We start from the raw sequence: 25,299 nt of genomic DNA, 5'->3' as shown, positions 1-25,299 counted from the left end.
ATCTCAGGCAATTACTAAAGCCCAGGACAGGACGGAATGTCACCGGTTTTAGCAACAACTGCGGGGAGGTCACTGCCCGAGCGATAATATGTAACGTCCTGTTTCATCCCAGGTTTTACCAACAACCCTCAGCTCACACTCCAGGAGAACTGGTGCAACTGAACTTACTTTCCTTTTTTAAAATAAATAAATAAATAAGATTGATTGATTGATTGATTAATTAATTAATTAATTAATTAATTAATTAATTGATTAATTAAAAAACTTTCTTTTTCTTGTAGTTTTATTTAATTGTTGGTACTGCACCCTCTTTCAATACGGGCTTATAGCCAATGTTCCCCAACAGATCAGAGGTCTCGTACAGTTCTTCAGTAAAATGTGCAGAGCAGAAGAGAGACCACTTCATAGGCACTGTAGGTGCAACAGGCTTATCGAATCAGTCTCATGTAAAAAGGGATCAGTGTCATAAATTCATTAATCATTAATTCAAGTGTCTAATAGTTTATAGCTAAACTATTAAAATCAGTGGAATAACTTACTGGTGATGCTGCTATAATTTTAGTGAGTATTGTAGCTCTAATGTAATACGTTTAGTCTAGATCTATAACATTTCATATAACAGCCCAATGGGCGAAGGCAATTAGAATACTTGTTTGGCAGAGGTTGGCACTCAGTGAATGTTGTAGCAATAGACAGGACACAGTTTACTCCAAAGCTACCATTTATTGAAATAGCTGACACAAATTAGCAAACTAATACTGATCAGATATAGCAACAATAGCAGCCAAGGAATAATTCAATATAAATGGTGATACAATGTATACAAGTAATAATCAGTAGTGTAAAAGCAATAGTCAGTAGTAAGTAGAATAATAACCAGCAGTGAATATGATGATAACCAAGGCACTAATGGTGACCAGAAGTAATGGGCTATATGCAAGTGTTACAGTGTAGGGGCGAGTGAATATTAAAATGTGAGAGGCAAATCACGTGTGTATGAGTGTAGGCGTGCGTATGCGCAGCTGCGCACTAACGAGATGAGGAGGAGCTAGGGAGAGAGAGAGCGTGCGCAGGTGCACAACAAGGAGGAGGGGAGTGAGGGAACGAGGTGGCGCACGTGGGCGAGAGATAGGTGTGGTATGTGAATGTAATGCACGAGCCTTTGTGCTAGGCCTTAAACCCAAACTTCTACTCAACCCTTAGCTACTCCTGAAATCCCAATGTTTGAGGGGTGTGGTGCGACGGAGGGAGTTAAAAAAAAAAAGAGAGAGAGAGAGAGAGCATGATCTAACTAATATGAATAGTAAACAAAGCAAATCAAACACGCGGTCTAAGACTGGCTTTCATGTGAATCAAAATGCGTACATTTAAACCATGAATGAATTCAAATAAACAACACTCTTCGCATAAACTAGCCACAGCTAAGACTAACAATTGCCTTACTTGAGATCGCTCTTGCTTGACGACTGAAAGTGTCTGTTATCCGAAGACAGCACGGAGTGCAGGTCCAGGGAGAAAACAGTTCTGTTCCTTTTGCTTTTACAGCTCGTCAGCTGAAGATCTTCGGTATCCCGTCGGTTGTCCGATGATCTGGAATGAGTCTTGCTTGTAGTTCGTCGATGTTGCAAAAGGGGAAAGGGATCCAGTCGCCTCTTCTCTTTTAAAATACTGCGTGGGCTGCAGTAACTAACCGGTTCAGTTATTATTACAACTATGCGAAGATCAAATACATCGAACTTTGGCTAAAGGTCCGGTATCAATAGCTCATTCTTTGTTCCTCTTTAGCACAGATGCAACGACGTCGCTTTCACGTGTGGGGATCCACCGCCAGAGAGAAAGAATTTCGATTCCGCCACTGGTTTTAAAGCACAGTCGTGATGTCACCGTATTTGGTATCCGGTATCATCTCTGTATCCAATACCATTACAGGGAGTCAGAAGAATGGGCAGAGATAGAACATGGCATCGAATACAGGAATTGTTGTGTTCAACGCTGTAACAGTGGAAGGGGAGAAGATGGACCATAAAGTGGAGCAGGGAATTGTGGGGACTATGTCTACGGCATGGCAGCCCCCTACAGCACCCAATGTGCCCATCAACTTCTCACAAAACGTGTCCAAATCTTTGCAGTTTGAACATTCTTGGGCCATGAATGCAATGTAAAACCACCTTCTGTCTTGTTGCTGCACTGGCCAGCGACACATCTACGTGGCATGGCAATAAATTAGCTCAAGATGGAGGATCAGAGTTGCAGTCAGCTCTGTGTTTTAGTATAGCAGAAATGGCGATGAGACCGATAGACTTCCTGCTGTGACGTTACAGACGTCAAGGTCATTCACTCAGACCGCTACCTATATGAATCACTTTAATAGTAAAAATGACTATATTAGATTTATTGTTGACGCTTAAAACTATTCCTGTGCCATTCTTGAGGTCTCAAGGCATTTATAAACGAAAGTGAGGCTATGGTTCTATGTATCTCCTTTAAGTATTTACTTATTTTAATAATAATAAGTTCAATTTAGGGGTGGCATGGTGGTGTAGTGGTTAGCGCTGTCGCCTCACAACAAGAAGGTCCAGGTTCGAGCCCCGTGGCCGTCGAGGGCCTTTCTGTGCGGAGTTTGCATGTTCTCCCTGTGTCCGCGTGGGTTTCCTCCGGGTGCTCCGGTTTCCCCCACAGTCCAAAGACATGCAGGTTAGGTTAACTGGTGACTCTAAATTGACCGTAGGTGTGAATGTGAGTGTGAATGGTTGTCTGTGTCTATGTGTCAGCCCTGTGATGACCTGGCGACTTGTCCAGGGTGTACCCCGCCTTTCGCCTGTAGTCAGCTGGGATAGGCTCCAGCTTACCTGTGACCCTGTAGAACAGGATAAAGCGGCTAGAGATAATGAGATGAGATGAGAAGTTCAGATTAGATTAGATTAGATTAGATTCACTTTATTCATCCCACATTGGAGAAATTCACATGTTACAGTAGCAAGAAAATGTCATACAGATAAATAAAACTGAAATAAAAAATTAGACAAACGAAAGATTAAATACAGAGGGTTATTTGCATTATCTACCATGAAAAAGTATAGAAATATTGCCTTATTGAGAGGCTCGGAAAAATTGCACATTACAGGTAGACTCTGCGTATATATGTGTGTGTGTGTGTGTGTCATGTCATATATATATATATATATATATATATATATATATAGTTTAAGGCCTATATTATTGCACGTAATAATTGCATCGATGAGAGATGGCAGAGGTAGTAGTGGTGAAGTAGTGCAAATATAACGACAAACAGGTTATTGGTGCTACATTACAAGTTGTGGGTGTTATACAGTCTGACAGCAGCAGGTATGAATGACCTGCCGTATCTCTCCTTCTTACACCATGGATGTAGCAGTCTACTACTAAAAGAGCCGCTTAAAGCCCCCACAGCCTCATGTAGCAACTATATAGCAACTTTCTCAAAACCCAAGGTCGCTTTACAGTTATACGGAAAAAAAAAGTCCACCAAGTAAAGGTCAGGATGTCATTCCAATGGTGTAGCAGCCACAGTCCCACCAAAAGGCGCACGAAAACAAGTCCCACACCTCCAGCATAGCCGCCTGGAAAACCATGCCATGGATCCACAAAGCGAACAAAGACGCACCGCCACGCCGAGCGCTGGTATGTCCCAAACCGCCTACACAGCCGCTGCAACACCACCGAGCAACATCGCTCGGAACATCACGCCAAGCTCTTAAGCACTGCTGCACAGAGCCCTGGACAACCACGATGTTAAAATGAGCAACAAGCTCACAGCAGTCCATAACTAGGAGCACAGGCATCACCCACAGCGAACCAAGGCCTGGAGGGAACTGACGCCCAAAACTGGGTCCGGAGCTACACCACAACCGGCGGACAAATACTCAAACAAAAACAAACATCAAACTACACAAACACAAAAAAACAAAAGAGAAAATAAAAATACAAAGCTATTTAAATCCAAATGTTGATTTTTTTTTTTTTTTTGGCCAGGCAATGCATTTCAGAATAAGACTGGTCTGGGAAATGTATGACTTTGCGCAAACTGCGCAGGGGTTCATAAACCATGGGTTGCTAAACTTCAGCTGGGTGAGTTTTAAGCTGAACCCATTACTACAGGGAGTGCTACTCCACCCATAAGCATACCAAGATAACACGTCATCATATTGCCCAACCCTAATTCCAGTGTTTGTGTTTGCTGAGCATTTGTGATTGAAGTCCCTGCAGGCTAAAGGCCATGTGTGTAGTCTGATTGTATAGCAGAGTTTTACTGCTGAAATGTGATGCCTCTCCAGTGTTTACATTTATAATTAATTTTAGATTTGTCTTACACTGACAGGGTTGTTAGTAGGGGTGTAACAATACACTGTGGTCACAGTTTGACACATTTCATGATACTGGCCTCGTGAATAAATTTGATTTGCAGAATATTTCAAACAAAATTTGAATGAAGAAAAATTATGTCTGAAAAGAATATATTTTTTTTTATTTCTGAATCAAAAATAATGCAAAACATTGTGCATTTTCTCTGCATAAAACTAAATAAATCAGAAATTGCTGCAAATGGAAGTTTAATATTGTCAGCAAAATGTATTATAGGGTCACCATATCTTAAAAATAAATAAATAAATACATTTTTAAGAAACAAGTTTTAACTGGAAATAGTGCTTCAAAATCAGCCTCAAATGGCCTCGTTCTCCAGCACTGTAGATCACAGTGGCACAGGGCTGGAGAAAGCTAGCAAAAAAAAAAAGCTATTTTTAACTGTTAACATGATTGTGTAACCATATAACTTATAGTGCATGTCAGTAGTTGCAGTCTGAAGCTATCGGTCAGAATGCTATCTATATATTTTATGGGTTGTGCAGATTGGGACCTTTGCTGCTCAAACAATGCACAATGTGAATCACACATTCCCAAGATGGACATCAGCATTTTGCAGTGAGGCATCATGTCATGCCTAGTTATTAGTGATTTGCCCTGACTAAGAGCTTTTAGAAAATGATTTTCACATTGCACATTGTGTTCATCATTCTCTAGAACACCCATTTTGTAGTTGACATACAATGCTGTGTGCACGCTTTTGCGGTAAGCAGCAAGACAGGAAACCCTGAATTAGCCCATTGACTTTCAATTGGTGTGAACCATACTGAACAAGAAGCTTTGACGTCTGCTTGACCTTTGGCTCTAGTATTTTCTAAATAAAAGTGTATGTCTGTCTGAGTTTCTTTCTTACTTTTCAGAAGTCCTTATTTTTTTGGAAGACACCTGTATAACATTCAACAGTACTGTTTTAAACTGCAGTTTGATTTTTTTTTTTTTTTTTAGATTTTTTTTATTACAAAAGCTAGTCTTTAGTTATCACTTCTTATCTTTGTTTCTTCTTTGTAATGTAAGATATTCTAATTTGAGGAAAACAAGCTCACTGTTCTTAGTAAATTCTAAATGAGAAAAAAACAGCATCACACATTTTAACAATAAATGAGATATGCCTGGCTATGTTTTCAGTATCTTCTTTTTTTTTTTTTGCGTGTTTATTTTGAGTAACACGTTATTGTACATGTCTGTCACTGGTCACTACCTGATTACATACAGAGAGAAACTCATCTTACTTCCACAGAGAGAGTTATATGATGGGAAGCCAATATACACTCGGCCAGAATATGAATAGTCTTGGGTCCATGGTTATGGCGGAGCCGTGACTAACTGCCCTGTTCAGTGGAGCAGCAAATTTTAATTCAGATGTAAAAAAAAAAAAAGTTTAATGTTATCAAAAGAAGATATTAAAAATGATGCAGTAAATGTACTATTCCTAAGATGATTTCTCTGGCCTTTACAAACTGGATTAATAAAAGTGAAACTTTGGCATCTCAGTGTTTTTGCACTTATTCTACAACCGTATGCAATTTTACTGTGTGAAACTAAGTCTAAAGTCCTTCCCACTCCATGCAATTGGGCACATTGGGCGGCACCTGTCTCCGTTTCTATAGCCCTCAGCCTCTCGCCTATTGAGGTATTTCACCTGACGTCACAGGGTCACGTGACGCCCCGGTGTCCACCATTTTGGACGGCAAGCTAGTTAATGTCAACAACAGTAGCTAGTATGTTACTGTAGCAATATTTACGTTCAGTCATTTGGATGACTGTTAAAACCTTTCAGTCTCAAGTTTTTCCTTTACTGGATTTACTAGTTTACTGAGCGAGCGCGCCATGGCTCCCGGCTCGGCCGCCGAGGGCGCGATGGCTCCCGGCTCGGCCGCCGAGCGCGCGATGGCTCCCGGCTCGGCCGGAGAGCGCGCGATGGCTCCCGGCTCGGCCGCCGAGCGCGCGATGGCTCCCGGCTCGGCCGGAGAGGGCGCGATGGCTCCCGGCTCGGCCGGAGAGGGCGCGATGGCTCCCGGCTCGGCCGGAGAGGGCGCGATGGCTCCCGGCTCGGCCGGAGAGGGCGCGATGGCTCCCGGCTCGGCCGGCGAGCGCGCGATGGCTCCCGGCTCGGCCGCCGAGCGCGCGATGGCTCCCGGCTCGGCTGGAGAGCGCGCGATGGCTCCCGGCTCGGCCGCCGAGCGCGCGATGGCTCCCGGCTCGGCCGCCGAGCGCGCGATGGCTCCCGGCTCGGCCGGAGAGCGCGCGATGGCTCCCGGCTCGGCCGGAGAGCGCGCGATGGCTCCCGGCTCGGCCGGAGAGCGCGCGATGGCTCCCGGCTCGGCCGCCGAGCGCGCGATGGCTCCCGGCTCGGCCGGAGAGCGCGCGATGGCTCCCGGCTCGGCCGGAGAGCGCGCGATGGCTCCCGGCTCGGCCGGAGAGCGCGCGATGGCTCCCGGCTCGGCCGCCGAGGGCGCGATGGCTCCCGGCTCGGCCGGAGAGCGCGCGATGGCTCCCGGCTCGGCCGGAGAGCGCGCGATGGCTCCCGGCTCGGCCGGAGAGCGCGCGATGGCTCCCGGCTCGGCCGCCGAGCGCGCGATGGCTCCCGGCTCGGCCGGAGAGGGCGCGATGGCTCCCGGCTCGGCCGGAGAGGGCGCGATGGCTCCCGGCTCGGCCGGCGAGCGCGCGATGGCTCCCGGCTCGGCCGCCGAGCGCGCTAGCTCAGTAAACTAGTAAATCCAGTAAAGGAAAAACTTGAGACTGAAAGGTTTTAACAGTCATCCAAATGACTGAACATAAACATTGCTACAGTAACATACTAGCTATGATGTTGTTGACATTAGCTAGTGCTAACAGCTAGTTGCCAATACACTGCTACAACTACACCGACCCTAATAATACAGTTCTTAGTCATTGCCTGGTAACAGCAAATTTATAACGGGCCATGTCTCAACAGACTAAGAAGTTATTTCAATGCCATTTAATAACATTTTGTTTATCCTGAGGACAGAAAGTAAATGAAAATGTGAACAAACCTTAGCTGTAATCAGATGGCGACCACCGGCTCCAGGGACGACCCGCTGATGTAGGCATGTTACCCAGCCTGACCCAAAATATTTGTAGGCATCCAAACTCGTATACGCTTTCAGATCAATACCTGTGTATGGCGATGGGTTTTTAACGACATAGGTATAGAGATCATGTGGGCCGAAGTCAGGTAAAGACGAGGGCTTCGTGTACTTCCGTACGTCAGTGAGCAATCCTGGTGGAAGCAGGTAAACGTCGTTCTCTAAGCCTGCTAACCTCAATTTTTGCAAATACCTCTCCCTCTGCTCGCCCTGTAAATGCCCTACGTCGCTGGATAGTGAAGGTGTTTTCTGCATCTCGCTCCTTTTTCTTTTATGTTTTTCGTTTGTCGCCTTCCTCGCATTCAAACTGATTCGAGCCGTGCCGTCCAAAATGGCAGCATCACATGACTTGGTCACGTGAGTGAAATACCTCAATACAGCTAAGGTTACAGTGGGAGGCTAGTCCTCTGATAACCGCAAGAGTTTGACTCCCTACTTGCATCTGTATTGCAGCATGCCTTGCCAGACGGCAGTAGGTACCATTTTTATGATGGTCTTTGGTACAACCCGACTGCGAGTAGAACTCGCAATCTCCCAATCGAGAGGCAGACATGCTAACCACTAGGACAACTTGCGGTGAAACTGCAAGGATATTTTTCCTAAATTGAATAGGACACTTCAGTGAGCTAAGTTGCATCTCTCTCTCTCTCACACACACATCTATCTTGTGCTTTGTTTTTCATTTTTGGTCAAATAATGGAAACATACTATAGTCCAATTCCAGTCTCGAGAAGCAGAGTCCAGCACAATTTACTCATTTTCCTGGTCCGATACACCTACTCCGCTTGAAGAGTTGCACCAGGCCTCCCAGCAGTGAAATTTTCAAACTGTGTGTTTTGTCTCAATTCTAGGTCACTTCTGGTAAAAGTGTCTGGTAGATAAATAAATGGCACTGTGCATTTCTAAATATAGTTCAGGGCCTGTTATTTTTAGCTGTTACTGATGAAAGCATATTTTTGAACTTTGCAACAGCCAGGGGAAAGAGAAAGTGGAAATAAGGAATGAGCTGATTCGCTCATCTCAACACACTGTATCCAACAAAGCCCAGATGCTCACCATGCCCCAGTTTGGCCTACGTGACAACCTCGTCAAGTGTGAGCTTCTTAAGAAAGAGGAAACTTACACTTCCATTGAAAACTTCAAGTAAGGGCTTGATCTGCTTGACTAAACATGACACATGGCATTGTTTTCTTTTCTGAATGACATTATTTCACAATTTTCTGTTTAAGGCAGACAACCTTCAATTGAAAATACAGAATCAAAGAAGAGGTCACAAGGAGATTGTGCTTATAAATAGTTTTTACAGCTGTTTTAATAGTAGCGATGATGAGACTCTTGATTTCTGAGAGTTGAATATGTTTGCTCAAACCTCCAGGCATACAGTATTAGGGCTTATGATATTTCAGTACCGCCCCTTTTTGTAAATTTGTATATATACAAATTCAGCTTGGAGTTCTTCCATTTCCCAGTTGTAAGATCTGCTCCTATGTTTTCAGATGTCACACGACCAATATTCTTGATAGAACTTTCTAAGTGTTAGCGTAAAATAAATGTACATAATTTAGCTTTGTCTGTTTTAATTTCTGTTTCATCAGCTTCTTCCTGGGTACATACAATGTAAATGGGCAGGCACCAAAGGAGCCCTTGCACATGTGGTTAGGTTCCATTTCTCAGCCTCCTGATCTCTATTGTGTAGGGTAAGCATTAAAATGTTGCATTATTTGGCAATTTTGCATCTTTGCATGCACTGTACTGGAAGTTTAAACGAGCAAAACAAAGGACTCATTCTAAATAACATGAGGATTTGGCATATGTGCACAATAACCAACATAAGGGATTCCTGCATGAGGGAAAGTACTTACATTATTGGGTCTTCTCACTAGGTTCCAAGAGCTGGATCTAAGTAAGGAGGCTTTTTTCTTTAATGACACACCCAAAGAGCAAGAATGGATGAAGGCTGTATCGGACGGCCTTCACCCAGATGCCAAGTATGCCTTAGTAAGGACTTACCCTCACCATGACAAATATCTGATATTAGTTATTCAGTGACTTTTACTATTTTTAAATTTCATCATATGGTCATGTTCTGTTTGAAATAAACAACATTCCATTTTCAAAATGCACAGCATTAAAAATTCTAGTATTTTTGTAAGTAGAGTTCAGTGAGGCTTCCACTTTCTTGTTTTAGTGTCATACAGAAGATACAGTGGTGCTTGAAAGTTTGTGAACCCTTTAGAATTTTCGATATTTCTGCATAAATATGACCTAAAACATCATCAGATTTTCACACAAGTCCTAAAAGTACATAAAGAGAACCCAGTTAAACAAATGAGACAAAAATATTATACTTGGACATTTATTTATTGAGGAAAATGATCCAATATTACATATCTGTGAGTGGCAAAAGTATGTGAACCTCTAGGATTAGCAGTTAATTTGAAGGTGAAATTCGAGTCAGGTGTTTTCAATCAATGGGATGACAATCAGGTGTGAGTGGGCACCCTGTTTTATTTAAAGAACAGGGATCTATCAAAGTCTGATCTTCACAACACATGTTTGTGGAAGTGTGTCATGGCACGAACAAAGGAGATTTCTGAGGACCTCAGAAAAAGCATTATTGATGCTCATCAGGCTGGAAAAGGTTACAAAACCATCTCTAAAGAGTTTGGACTCCACCAATCCACAGTCAGACAGATTGTGTACAAATGGAGGAAATTCAAGACCATTGTTACCCTCCCCAGGAGTGGTCGACCAACAAAGATCACTCCAAGAGCAAAGCGTGTAATAGTCGGCGAGGTCACAAAGGACCCCAGGGTAACTTCTAAGCAACTGAAGGCCTCTCTCACATTGGCTAATGTTAATGTTCATGAGTCCACCATCAGGAGAACACTGAACAACAATGGTGTGCATGGCAGGGTTGCAAGGAGAAAGCCACTGCTCTCCAAAAAGAACATTGCTGCTCGTCTGCAGTTTGCTAAAGATCACATGGACAAGCCAGAAGGCTATTGGAAAAATATTTTGTGGATGGATGAGACCAAAATAGAAGTTTTTGGTTTAAATGAGAAGCATTATGTTTGGAGAAAGGAAAACACTGCATTCCAGCATAAGAACCTTATCCCATCTGTGAAACATGGTGGTGGTGGTATCATGGTTTGGGCCTGTTTTGCTGCATCTGGGCCAGGATGGCTTGCCATCATTGATGGAACAATGAATTCTGAATTATACCAGCTAATTCTAAAGGAAAATGTCAGGACATCTGTCCATGAACTGAATCTCAAGAGAAGGTGGGTCATGAAGCAAGACAACGACCCTAAGCATACAAGTCGTTCTACCAAAGAATGGTTAAAGAAGAATAAAGTTAATGTTTTGGAATGGCCAAGTCAAAGTCCTGACCTTAATCCAATGGAAATGTTGTGGAAGGACCTGAAGTGAGCAGTTCATGTGAGGAAACCCACCAACATCCCAGAGTTGAAGCTGTTCTGTACGGTGGAATGGGCTAAAATTCCTCCAAGCCGGTGTGCAGGACTGATCAACAGTTACCGCAAATGTTTAGTTGCAGTTATTGCTGCACAAGGGGGTCACACCAGATACTGAAAGCAAAGGTTCACATACTTTTGCCACCCACAGATAAGTAATATTGGATCATTTTCCTCAATAAATAAATGACCAAGTATAATATTTTTGTTTCATTTGTTTAACTGGGTTCTCTTTATCTACTTTTAGGACTTGTGTGAAAATCTGATGATGTTTTAGGTCATATTTATGCAGAAATATAGAAAATTCTAAAGGGTTCACAAACTTTCAAGCACCACTGTATGTCTTGTGTTTTCAATATGGGCTCAGGGCTTTTGTGAAGGAGTAGCCGCTGAGTGTTTGCCCTGTCTTACAGATAAAGCTGGTACGGCTGGTGGGAATCATGTTGCTCTTCTATGTGAAGAAGGAACATGCTGAGTACATCTCTGAGGTGGAGGCAGAGACTGTGGGCACAGGCATTATGGGAAGAATGGTGAGGTTACCCACACATTATTTTTTCAATGCACGCTTGCTTGCCTATATATTACCATAAACTACTGAAGTGTCTGAAGCTAATGTGACTTTATATTGTGTTGTTACTCGTCTGATGCTTAGGTAATTATAAGAGCATTCATATAACTGATTATGCTGACTTCTTTTCATATCTATTTATTTTATGCATAATGTTAATTTACATGCCTAACCTAATCCTAATTTATACTTTTTCATTGTTTAAGTATATGTTGTACTCAGACTGTCTTTATGGGATCAGGACACTTTGTCCAATGACCATTTTGTCCAATAGTTGAGACATTTTGTCCAAAACCTTTTTCATACGCACTATCAATTATTTTATATGTGGTGACAATATGTGCGACAAGATCGAGATATAAACAAACCATAATTCATTTAAGGGAGTGCATTAAGCAGGTTTATGACTGCATCTCCCCATAATAAATGGAAATAAACAAAACATAACATTTTTAACAGCGCGCATGCGAGAGTCTGCTCGGCGCACGCACGCAGTCCAGAACGCACCCAAGAGTCCTTCAGGTGCGCACGCCAAAGCGCGCAGGACCAATAACCACATAATAGTTGGGGCCCCAAAAAAGGATTTCTGGCAAGTGCAAGTATAGATTTTCTATGTAATTTAACCTAATAAAAACGATCTCTCCCCACAAGCAGCCCCAGCCGAACACGCCCGAAGTTGACACTCACTGAGTCCCATCGTTTCTGGTTTTGTTTTGCAATGGTGGCCCCCAACATGCGCGAGGAAGGAGTTTTTGTCAAATATTTATTGGATTTTACATGAATACTAGGTTGGAACCCATCATTTTGAACATACTCACCGAGAAATGGGAGTCTGGAGCGATCTTTACTCGTCATTAGATTTCATAACTCATGTTTGGCGAATGATTAAACTATATGCTGCAAAAATGTGTTTTGCTTTGGTCAAATTCTGTTGAGAATTCTTCCTTTTTTCAAACAAACAAATATCTGAAATATAAAATAATTGATATTGCGTATGAAAAAGGCTTTGGACGAAATGTATTAACTACTATTGGACGAAATGGCCATTGGACGAAATGACCTGTATCTGTCTTTATCTGTGCTTTAAGGGTAATAAAGGGGCTGTGGCTATTAGCTTCAAATTCCACAATTCAGACATTTGCGTGGTGAACTCCCATCTGGCAGCTCATATAGAGGAGTATGAGAGAAGGAATCAGGACTACAAGGATATCTGTAGCAGGATGCTCTTCAGACAGCTTGACCTGACACTTCCTCCACTCACCATCATGAAGCACAGGTAACTTTCACCGCCACCATTTTCAACCTAACGATTTTCAACCTGATTCCACTGATTAACAAAGTATAGCTTGAGCTTCACTTAAGCACGCCTGATGTGGTTGGAAATAATTTGCCTTTTACTAAATCCACTGTTCTGTCTGCAGCATTGTTCTATGGATTGGTGATTTGAATTATCGAATAAGTGACCTTGAGGTTGACCATGTAAAGAATCTGATATTGAAAGGGGATTTTGACGCACTTTACAATCATGATCAGGTAGGTGCTAATGCCTAAAGACTTTTGTGGATACAACATGCTTTGAGTTGTGTTTTCAGTGTGTGTGTGTGTGTGCGTGCGTGCGCACTTTAGCTGAAGAGGCAAATGGATGAAGATGCTGTGTTTGTTGGCTTTCTGGAAGGTGAGCTCAATTTCCAACCAACATACAAGTATGATACTGGCTCAGATGAATGGGACTCCAGGTAAGAGTACATCTGGTCTGGATTTTATCAGTTGCCACTTTGTGCTGTATTTAACATAACCTTCATCAAGAGAAATCACTTCAGGTGAAGGTGTGTGTACCGGTTTGTCTGTGTGCATTATACACTCAGTGAGAAGTGTCGAGTTCCAGCCTGGTGTGATCGTATTTTGTGGAGAGGAAAGAACATAACCCAGCTGAGTTATCAGAGTCACATGACCGTGAGAAACAGTGACCACAAGCCTGTCAGCTCCCTGCTGGAAATAGGGGTGAGAGGCAGTCTAGCCTTAGCCTGTGTTCTCTGAACACTTATGGCTGTGTATAAAATTTCTCACTGCTCTTCATAGATCAAAGTGGTGAATGAAGAGATCTATAAAAGGACATTTGAGGAAATAGTGCGGTCTCTGGACAAGCTGGAGAATGAATGTATTCCATCGGTTTCTCTGTCACAGCGAGAGGTAAGATTACTGTGTATAATTAAGAGTGTGGTAATGAATCTGGTTTATGGCTATATTTCCACTGTAACACATTTTTTTTCTTACTGTAATGTTTCCTTCAGTTCCACTTTGACAATGTGAAGTTCATGCAACACCAAGCACAAACTTTGACAGTTTATAATGATGGACAGGTACCATGTCAGTTTGAGTTCATACAGAAGCTGGATGAGCCAGCTTACTCCAAGCCCTGGCTCACGGCCAACCCACCCAAGGGCTTTGTGGCCCAAGGTAAGCTCACTTCCCAAATGTGGTTTGTAATTCATAAGGGCAAAATAGTTATAATATGCAGTGATGGTTTGAAATCTAGCAGTAGATGTAAATTTTGTTGTATCATGACACTTCACCCCTCTCTGCTTGAGACTTGTGAGCATTTGTGTGAAGATTATATACAGTTATTTAGTTAATTATCAAGAGTCAGGCCCTCAGCTAATTGGCTACACTAATTGCAGTGGGTGCTAGGGTTGGGTCATTACAAAAATTTTGGCTTCGGTACAGTACCTGACATGGTAGAACGGTAATGGTACTAGTTTGGTACCAATGTAAGCAATAAATTAAATTAATGAAATTAATAAACATCAAAAAGTTGTATTGTTTAAACACTGCATTAAATGAGTGAAAACATTGAATTCCTGCTTCTGTATGTCTCTGGTGCCCCTTTTCCACCAAAGCAGTTCCAGGGCTGGTTCGGGGCCAGTGCTTAGTTTGGAACCGGGTTTTCTGTTTCCACTGACAAAGAACTGGCTCTAGGGCCAGAAAAACTGGTTCCAGGCTAGCACCAACTCTCTGCTGGGCCAGAGGAAAGAGCCGCTTACGTCAGCGGGGGGGGGCGGAATTGTTAAGACCAACAACAATAGCAAGACCACGAAAGATCGCCATTTTTAAGCGACGAGAAGCAGCAGCTGTACAAACGCGAAGTCATCCGTTGTTGTTGCTGCTGCTGCTTCTCCTGTTGTTGCTTCGATGTTCGCGCCAAGGTTTATGCAAACGCAGCAACGTAACTGACGTATACAGCGATGTAACTGACGTATACAGCGACGTAATGACGTGGCTCCCCTTAGCACCCCGAGCTATGGAAAAGCAAACTGGTTCTCAGCTGGCTCTCAAGTTGAACGAGTTGTGAACCAGCACCAGCACTGGCCCCGAACCAGCCCTGGAACTGATTTAGTCGAAAAGGGGCATTGGTGACGGGTGGAGAAAGAAGGGTTTATTAATAGGCTAATTATGCAAACATTTGACTAAGGTTATTTCTATAGCCTTGTTGTTCTTTCATTCATGAAATCATTAAGGAGGAAACTGCTAAGTAGGCTACGTCCACACTAATACGTTTTAGTTTTATAATGAAAACAATCTCCGTCCATACTAACACACCATACAAACACACAAACAAGGAAAACTCCTGGCACTGATTTATTTATTGTCAAATGTTAAAATTGTTCAAACATTTGAATTCATATGTTTTAAAATACTGTGATGCTAAAGAGTCATTAAATAAGCAGTTACCAATGGAAACTTAAGGAAACGTATATCCATAACTGGGGTGTTTTTGTATGGACGTGTTTGTCAGTTTTACCAAATATAGTCTTGCCCAAGTCTAATTGCCAAGAAGAAAGAAAGAAAGAGCAGCGAAATGTTCTTTTACATGTAGTTACTAGTAAATTCACCACAGAATGGAACAGCAAGAAGCTAATTATGAAAATGAGTGAGCAGGGCTTTTGGGTTTTAATAGGTAATTTAGTAGATCTTTATTACTTAATTTTTTTTTTCCTTCTAATGCAGTAGTCTGCTAAAGTAGTTGAGCTGTAATCCTGGCTTGTGTGTATTAGGAGGGGTGGCTATTAGAGATTTTGAGCTTTTTTTTTTTTCTCTGGCTGTAGGGGCCAGTGTGGATATTGACCTGGAGGTATTTGTGAATCGCTCTACTGCTCCGGATTTGAACTCAGGCCAGCAGCAGCTTGAGGACATTCTGGTGCTACATCTAGAGAGGGGCAAAGATTACTTTATCTCCATCACAGGCTCCTACTTGCCAAGCTGTTTCGGCTCATCCATCCACATGCTCTGCCAGCTGAGGGAACCCATCCAGGAAATGCCTCTGGAGACCATCCACAAACTAGTGAGTTACACTGGACACATCATACCAAGCTTATCTAAATGGCTTAAAATCCTGAAATCTAAACTGTTAACCACTGTACCAGACTCCTGAAAATGTTATTTATTTTCAGTTTGACTTTTTTGAGTTAAAAAAAAGAGTTAGTAAATGGTTGAAATGATGAAAGAAGAGCTGGTGGTGCTTGTGAAAGCACTCCTGCCCTAGCCATTCAAATATGAGGAGAATGTCGAAAGTAATTGCATTTTAGTGTGGGACTGCATTGCTAATTTTGTGTTTTCTATGAAAGAACTCACCCAGTGAGGCAACCAGCCCAGACACTGAAAGGGCTTTAGACATTCCGAAAGAAATATGGATGATGGTGGACCATCTCTACCGTAATGCCAGCAAACAGGTCAGGATGCCGACCTTATTGTGCATGTGTGCGTGCACGTGTGTGTGTGTTTGCATCTCTTCCAGTGAGGTGCAATTTTTCAAATTCAAAAGAATCTAACTTTTGATCCCTTTTTTTTTTTTTTTAATAAATGAACAACCCATTTGCTCCACAGCAATGCCAAAAGAAGTAATTTGTAGAGAGTATTATTAATCCTTTGGCTAACAGGGTCACAGGCACAAAAAAAAACCAGACCTAAAAAAAAAAAATGACTACACTAATATTTTCTCGAATTCCCAATGCTGGTTAGTAAGGCAAAACAAAGCTTACTTTTTATTTATAAAACTATTACTGAAAGTAGACTTTTAACTTTTTCCATCTGTTGTTTTTTTTTTTACTAAAGGAAGACATCTTTCAGCAGCCAGGACTACGCAGTGAATTTGAGATCATCAGGGATTGCTTAGACACAGGCTCACTTGACGCTCTCCGTATCCTTTAAACACTTTCAACTTGGAATGTTATTCTTTAATTAAAGGAGCTGACTCACCCTTCCCTGTTTGTTGTTTTGTATTAAAATCATGTGACTGCTACTCTACTAGCTTTCTGTGCAATAAAACCTCACTGGTAGTGATCCCTTCACAACCCATCTTGAACATTTTCTTCATATCATATATGGAAATTTTGAAAAGAATATGCCTGATATTTTCTTTTTTCATGACTGCCTGTGAGATGGCTGAGGCTTGTTCCGCTCTTTACAACAGAATAACCATATGAAAACGGAATGGATCAGTCAAAAGAATTTAAAATATACAACTACTTTTGACAGAATATCTTCAATTTCACATTTATGATCTGGGTTGTTTTTCAAACAGTGCAATATCCATGGCTGCGAAAATGGCAACTTACTATCTGGTGCAAAGGCTTTTGGGAAGGGTGAGACAGCCCCTTTAAAAATTCTGTATAAAAGCTTTCTCTTCTATTTTGTAAATACCCTTGACCTAAATTAACCAGCTGGAAGTAACCACTCTGTTGCTGAAGCCCTGCTTATGTTCCTTGATGCCCTTCCTGAGCCAGTGGTCCCTTACTCCCTGTACCAACAATGCCTGGACTGTAGCTACAATGGCAGCCAGTGTAAACAGGTTTGTGTCACATTTTTAATATATTACATACATTAATATATCTCAGAAAATTAGAATATTGTGAAAGTTAATTTTTCATAATTTAATTCAAAAAGGTAAACTTTTCTACATTCATTAGATGTAAAGTGAAATTTTCAAGCTTTTTTTTGTTTTAATTTTGATGATTTACAGCTTATAGCTCATGAAAATCAGAAATCCAGTATCTCAAATTATTAGAACATTTCCTAAGCGCAATCAAAAAAGGACTTACAATACTGAAATATCCAACTTCTGAAAAGTATGTTCATTTATACACTCAATACTTGGTTGGGGCTCCTTTACCATGAATTACTGCATCAATGTGGCATGACATGGAGGAGATAAGCCTGTGGCACTGCTGAGGTATTATTGAAATCCAGGTTGCTTGGATTGTGGCCTTCAGCCCGTCTGTATTTTTGGGTCAGGTGTTTCTCATCTTGACAATACCCCATAGATTCTCTCTGGGGTTCAGGTCAGGTGAGTTGGCTGGCCAGTCAAGTACAATAATATCACGATCAGCAAACCATTTGGTAGTAGTTTTGCCACTGTGGGCAGGTGCCAAGTCCTGCTGGAAAAGGAAATCAGCATTTTCATAAAGCTTGTCAGCAGATGGACGCATGAAGTGCTCTAAAATTTCCTGATAGATGGCTGCACTGACTTTGGACTTGATGATAAAACACAGTGGACCAACACTTATTTGGGATAAAATTAGTTCATATGTTTAAAGTCTTTTATTTTTCTGTGAAGCTGCTTTGTGACAATGTCTGTTATTAAAAGCACTATACAAATAAACTGACTTGACTTTGGACCAGGCGGCACGGCGGTGTAGTGGTTAGCGCTGTCGCCTCACAGCAAGAAGGTCCGGGTTCGAGCCCCGTGGCCGGCGAGGGCCTTTCTGTGTGGAGTTTGCATGTTCTCCCCGTGTCCGTGTGGGTTTCCTCCGGGTGCTCCGGTTTCCCCCACAGTCCAAAGACATGCAGGTTAGGTTAACTGGTGACTCTAAATTGACCGTAGGTGTGCATGTGAGTGTGAATGGTTGTCTGTGTCTATGTGTCAGCCCTGTGATGACCTGGCGACTTGTCCAGGGTGTACCCCGCCTCTCGCCCGTAGTCAGCTGGGATAGGCTCCAGCTTGCCTGCGACCCTGTAGAAGGATAAAGCGGCTAGAGATAATGAGATGAGATGAGACTTTGGACCACTGAGCAACAGTCCAGTTCTTTCTCTGGTTCAGGAGTGGCTTGTTATTATCCCCCACCACGAAGTGTACAGGGGGATATAGGAACGGAGTCCGTCCGTTTCAATCTGGACACGTTTTCTCAGAAACCACATAAGCTACATCAATGAAACTTCGCATGCTCATATTATTGAAAAAAGCTGGATAGCATTTTATGAAGGTGTCATAGCACTTACGACCTCATAAGTCAATATTAAAGCAATGGGCTGATTCAATTCAAAACACTTTGTCCGCTAGGGGCAATTTAAAAGCACGCAGAGAAGTACAGTCAAACACAATTTTTTTTTTTTTAAAACCTTGAACATAAAAAATTGACAGTGTGCAAGGTGGCAGTAAGTGGATAAATAACTGTACAGTGGTACAATATGTATAAATATGATAATTAAAAAAACCCAGTATATACAAAAATATTGTGTGGTGCAATTTGTTTGAGGTAGAAGGATCAATAGCAGCAGAGTCTATTGCTGCTTTTCCACTACCAACGCGGCTGAGTCAGGCTGAGCCGTGCCGTGCTGAGTTGGGCTGAGTCGAGCTGAGTGGGGCTGTTGGAGTTGCATTTCGACTACAACCGCGCTGAACCATGCTGGCTGGAAGTGGGTGGACACATTGGGTGGAGTTAGCGAAAGTGGGTGGACGTCACGTGATGTCGTTAGGCGGCGCAAACAGTGACATCAGTGATCTTTTAAGCGGTAGTCTCACGACCCGGATAGTAAACAATAAAAATGGAGGACATGGAGTCGTTAGTGTTGCTGGTCTTGGTGCTGTGGCTTGTTGTCACCGACAACGCCAACAGATACTGGCAAGAGCGTATAGATGAGGCGAGGCGCATAAGGCTTCAGAAATTCTCGTAATTCGTAATTATTCTTCTTCCGGGTTTACGGTGTTTACAGATCCCAGCGTGCTCGCGGGGTGTGTGAGGACACTCCTCCTCACCAATCAGTGCACAGGGGAGTGTCTGCTCACGCCCCTAGCCCCACTCGGCTCGGTTTGGCTCACTTCAGCCCTACTCCAAAACCGTGCGAGTTTTGGGTGCTGAGCAGGGCTGAAGCGAGCTGAGTCGTGCTGCTCTAAGGTAATTGAAACTCGAGCCGTGTTGGGCTGAAGTGAGCTGAAAAAGGGTAGTGGAAAAGGGCCATATGTTTAAAGTGGTACGTGTGCAGAGGGGGTGGTTAGTGTACCAGACAGGTTAGAGTGCATGTGAAGAAGGGGGAAGGGGCTGGAGGGGTGAGTAGAGGAACAAGGATGGCAGAGAGTTGAGGAGCTGAACCGCTCTGGGGACAAAGGTCGCTCTTCTCCTCTGTGTTCGGCAGGTCAGACAACGGAGCCGGCGTCCTGAGGGGAGCCACTCAAATGCAGGGAACAGGACATGTGAAAGGTCCTGAAGAATCCTGCTCACTGAGTTTACTGTCTGCTGGTCACAGAGAGTTGAGAGTGACCTGAGAGGGAGACCAGTAATTTTAGAGCACACCTTGACTGTGCTCTGCAGGCAGTTTTTGTTCTGAAGGCTAAGGGAGTGGAACCAGCAGGTTATGGAAAACGTCATTATATTCTCCGTGAGGGAGTAGTAGAAAGTAGTCAGAATGTCCTTGTTGACCCCAAAGGACTTAAGCTTCCTCAGGAGGTACTGTCGCTGTTGGCATTTTCTGAGGATCTCCTCTGTGTTGGAGGCAAATCTGAGTTTATCATCAAAGATTGTGCCCAAGTATTTGTACTCCTCAACGATCTCCACCGGCTTCCCATGAATGGTGGTGATGACTGCAGCAGCACTCTGCTTGTTATTAAACGTTACTACCATGTCTTTAGTCTATAAGGGTGGAAGTGTTAAGAGGTCTTCTTAAAATGCTCATGGTGGGAGATAATGATGACCATGTCTTCTTGTTTGGGATACAACAGTTGTAGTTGTAGGAATGTGACGACTGAAGATGCCTGTGCGTGGTGGCTCTTGATGCACTGACACCAGCCTCAGTCCACTCCTTGTGAAGCTCTCCCAAGTTCTTGAATCGACTTTTCTTAACAGTCCTCTCAAGGCTACAGTCATCCCTGTTGCTTGTACACCTTTTCCAGCTAGCCTTTTCAGCAATGACCTTCTGTGGCTTATACCCGCCTTGTGGAGGGTATCAGTGATCATCTTCTGGACAACAGTCAAGTCAGCAGTCTTCTCCATAATTGTGGTTGCATGTACTGAACTAGACTGAGTGATGCACAGTATTTATACTGTTTTTGAATAGTAATTTACTCAAACTTGAAATGAAATATTTTAATAAATTGATGTACTGGATTTCTGATTTTCATGAGCTATAAGTCATAATCATCAAAATTAAAGCAAAAAAAGGTTTTAAATATTTCATTTTATCTAATGAATACAGAAGATATACAAGTTTACCTTTTGAACTAAATTATGGGAAAAACTTTTTTCACAATATTCTAATTTGTTTGAGATGCACTAGAGCAGCGGCTACAATTATCGACACCTGAATGATCTTTTGGCCATTGCAAAAGGAGAAAATACTTTCAGTACGTTAATTGTACATGAGCACTCAAACTTCCAGTGGGGAAAAAATGAGTTGATTCCCAATTACTTAGCATATCAGGTCACGTGACGCCGTTCCACAAGTATCGATACCTTTGTCCACAGTTATCGACACTGTTCCACAATTATTGACACCCAGATGATCATGTGGTATTAAGTTAAGAAAACGGTTTTTATTTCAAATTTGTTTTACATAGACTTATATTTAGTACAAAATATCTTTTATATAACTATATCAATGTCGGTGCTTACATAAATGAGGAAGTCATTCTAATGTTTGTAAAGAAATTAACTGATAATGTTTAACCTGTCAGAAAATCTTTGTTCCACTTTCTACCCAGTTTCTAAGTATTTTCATAGATCACATTTTGTTAATCATTTGTCGTTGTTTGCATTAATTTGTAGTCTATCAATAAATGTCAACAGGCAATTGACACTGTAACCACATAAAAATCCAGGTCAAAGGTCACGTCATTCCTCAAACCAAAATATAAAACGTCTACTGATATTCTAATACGTGGTAGATATTTACAACCAACTGCAAAAAAAAAAAAAATCTGAATGGAATAGAAAAATCTGAATATTTCAAGCATGTAATTTTTTATACGTGAGAAATTCTGGTCTAATTCTATTTATTGCAATAGGATTCCAAATACTCTATAAACATTCCATTCTGTTCTGAATCAGAAAAAAATTTGTCATAAATCACAGCACTTTTATTTTTTAAAGTACTTAATCTACTTCAACAATGTTACACAGAGATCGATACATAACAGTTGTAAATAGTGTTGCCAGATTGGGCGGTTTCCCTCCCAATTGGGTGGGTTTTGAACATATTTTGGACTGGATAACGTCACTAGTATCTGGCAACACTGGAACTTGTAAATGTCACTTAATTCCACAAGGTGTCATTAATGGACACCGGTGAAAGTGATCACTATTATCAAAACATCACTTGACTTCTCAAACGCTCGTTTAGGTACAAAATGGTGACTGTCAAATGAAAGAGTAAGAAACAAAGTAGGTTTCAACAAGGAGATCATGAAATATTGGTAAATTTGATAAGTAAAAACATGTCCCTGATCTTTCCACCATGCTTACCTGCGATGATAACATCCAGGTTTTTCTCAACTTGCTGATTGTGCTTAAAAAAAAATTCTATCTCAGGTAACTAGCTGTGTCATCAGACGACAAGGTCAGAGGGTGAGGGGGAGTCTTCCGGTTGATTGATTAACCAATAATAACTGTTGTAACTGAAACTCACCTTTGTAAAATTGTTTTTTATTGGTAAATCTGAAAAGGTGTAGATAATTGTAGCCACCGCTCTAGTATATATAAACTAAAACACAGCGCCCTCCACAATTATTGCCACCCCTTGTAAAGATTAGTAAAAAGGGTTAGAAAAAAGCTCCACCTTTTGCTGAAGTAGCTTTAATTGAAATGAATTTATTCAGAGAAAAACAAATTCCTCATCAAGAATTTTTTCCCCCCCAACAAAAACACATGTACCACTATTATTGGCACCCCTGGAAATTATAGTGAACCCAGTGTAACTGAAGCATGTTTCCCATTTAATTGTACACTTTTAAGTTGATTGGAGTGTGTAGGAACTTTCAAACTGTAATCCATAACTTCCTGATTAACTGGGGTACAAATATGACGTGACACAGAGGCCAAATTCCTTTACCCTGTGTTCGAAATCGCTCATTTGTTCCCTACTCACTATATAGGGAATTACTAATATAGAGGACTATATAGTGAGCTCATTCGTAAAATTAAAAAACACTTTCGGACACTAGTCCATCGTGCTGGTATTTACATCCTTAGGCCATCCTTAAAAAAAAAATCCATTTCCTGTCCACCGGGTGAGCAAAAAAATTTTCAGTCGGGAGGGAGGGATTTTTTTTTTTAAATATATGGATGGATAAGAAATCGCAATGCTGTGTTTGCTTTTTCTTTCAGTACTTTTTTTTATTACAAAAGCAGACACATTTAATAAAATGACAGTTTAATCAACTGAAACTTGTACAAAAACTTTAAGTTAGCATTTTAAATGCTGACTGCAACATTTGCAAAACTTTTACAAAGGTACTTAAAATGTCCGACACACGGACTTTTTGTAGTTCTAAATCGACCGTTAGGCCTAGTTCGGATGAAATTACACTATTAAAATGATCACTGAATGATTTGTTTTTCTGAATCTTTACTATTTTGTTGTTTGCTAGAATACCATTTTGCGATTTCACACTTAAGCAAATGTTTGAAAACTCCAGATTTCCTTCCTTCATGGTGGCTGCCATTTTTTTGTGCCGCACGGCGCATGCGCAGAGCTGATTCAATTCTATATTCTGCGCGGAATGCAGGGCTTTCCACAAGCACCGCCTATACAGCTGACTACACAATTAAGTCCAGCCGGCTACTTTAATGACTTATTTTTGTAGCCCACAGGCTCTAAATATTAATTTTCGATTTTAATAAAATTAAATGTTTATCTAACGGACTGACAATAATGTCAAACTGAACCGCACTCATTTAAGTTGTGATTCGCGCTGTTTGTACTGATAATAACCACAAATTCCCCGCCGACTTCGTTGATCAAGGGAGAGTAACTCATCCGCAGCCCCGACATGCGGTGTGTGTGCGCGCACTCGGTGGAGGCAGTAGTGTGTCGGAGGCGACATCGGAGGGAACAGAAGCAGAGATGACGCTTATTTTGTCTCCGGTAAACCAGTCTTCTCTCGTTCAATTACGTGCTGGCATCAAAAGACACCGTTGGTTGTAAATTAAACCAAACTGAGTCGTTGGAGTGTATTTTCATACACAAATGGAGAAATGTTCGCTGAGTGTTTGTGTAGCCACCACTGCAGACTGTTGTCGTTGTTAATTCATAGCATGCTCAGCTGCGTGAATGTGTCATGCACCGAAAATAAGAGATTTACAAGCCAGGAACGCCTCATGATGCAATACGCAAGAAAAGAAAGAAGATTTACTGCCATTTTACTTTGTATTTGAGTAAAGTGAATAAATAAATGGTCTGTGGAAAATACATTTAATCCTGGGAACTGCATGCACAGGAGTTTATTTTGTGTTTACTCCCCCCCCCCCCAGCTGGCTATTTATTTGTCATGGCTGGCGAGTATGAGCCTTAGTGGAAAGCCCTGGGAATGTGGAAATGTCAAGTTCGATTTTAGATTTACAAACCCGAAAAAAATGTCGAAAAAACGGCGTTAAAAAAAAAAAAAAAATTCAACCGCACAAACGGCACTCACCCGGCCGGTGGACCGGAAACAGAACATTTTTTAATAATGGCCTTACTGTCACACAATTAAAACGTGCCAGATCCTGCGGCTGGTGGGTTTTCAAAATAATAAATACATGCATGTATTTTTGTGATAAATACCTGTACATATTATACTGAGGGTACTTCCCACATTAATAAATACAAAATATCTGCATCTTTCAGTTCTTTGAAATCAAGGCTGAATACTTTCTTCTTTGCCACTGCCTTTTATTAAATCAAATTTGAGACTTTTAATTTGATATCTTTCAGCTTGACTGCAATGCATGATGGGATATATTGCTTGGTTAGTGACCATTGGTTGTACACTACTTTTCGTGATGCATTGTGGGATACTTTGAGTGCACACAGTGGTGCTTGAAAGTTTGTGAACCCTTTAGAATTTTCTATATTTCTGCATAAATATGACCCAAAACTACATCAGATTTTCACACAAGCCCTAAAAGTAGATAAAGAGAACCCGGTTAAATAAATGAGACAAAAATATAATACTTGGTCATTTATTTGTTGAGGGAAAATAATCCAATATTACATATCTGTAGTGGTAAAAGTATGTGAACCTTTGCTTTCAGTATCTGAAAGCAAAGTGTGACCCCCTTGCGCAGCAATAACTGCAACTAAACGTTTCCGGTAACTGTTGATCAGTCCTGCACACCGGCTTGGAGGAATTTTAGCCCATTCCTCCGTACAGAATAGCTTCAACTCTGGGATGTTGGTGGGTTTCCTCACATGAACTGCTCACTTCAGGTCCTTCCACAACATTTTGATTGGATTAAGGTCAGGACTTTGACTTGGCCATTCCAAAACACTAACTTTATTC

The 25,299-nt window shown here is 41.7% G+C and overlaps 1 protein-coding gene across 7 annotated transcripts in view; it reads left to right on the top strand.

Moving 5' to 3' along the window:
• inpp5b (inositol polyphosphate-5-phosphatase B) overlaps window positions 1-25,299 on the top strand; it is a 67,615-nt gene that overhangs the window by 34,294 nt on the left and 8,022 nt on the right. For all 7 annotated transcript variants that reach the window (XM_060922166.1, XM_060922169.1, XM_060922170.1 and 4 more), the window contains 14 exons: window positions 8,484-8,654; window positions 9,107-9,208; window positions 9,395-9,509; window positions 11,401-11,517; window positions 12,644-12,831; window positions 12,977-13,088; window positions 13,182-13,291; window positions 13,421-13,556; window positions 13,635-13,745; window positions 13,847-14,012; window positions 15,659-15,894; window positions 16,178-16,282; window positions 16,665-16,749; window positions 17,273-17,400. In XM_060922166.1, coding sequence (XP_060778149.1) covers window positions 8,484-8,654; window positions 9,107-9,208; window positions 9,395-9,509; window positions 11,401-11,517; window positions 12,644-12,831; window positions 12,977-13,088; window positions 13,182-13,291; window positions 13,421-13,556; window positions 13,635-13,745; window positions 13,847-14,012; window positions 15,659-15,894; window positions 16,178-16,282; window positions 16,665-16,749; window positions 17,273-17,400 — 1,882 coding nt within the window. The remainder of the gene's footprint in view (window positions 1-8,483; window positions 8,655-9,106; window positions 9,209-9,394; window positions 9,510-11,400; window positions 11,518-12,643; window positions 12,832-12,976; window positions 13,089-13,181; window positions 13,292-13,420; window positions 13,557-13,634; window positions 13,746-13,846; window positions 14,013-15,658; window positions 15,895-16,177; window positions 16,283-16,664; window positions 16,750-17,272; window positions 17,401-25,299) is intronic.

This window comes from Neoarius graeffei, chromosome 5, assembly GCF_027579695.1.
Source record: "Neoarius graeffei isolate fNeoGra1 chromosome 5, fNeoGra1.pri, whole genome shotgun sequence".
Classification (NCBI taxonomy): domain Eukaryota; kingdom Metazoa; phylum Chordata; class Actinopteri; order Siluriformes; family Ariidae; genus Neoarius; species Neoarius graeffei.
This window is presented reverse-complemented; position numbering and strand designations above follow the sequence as displayed.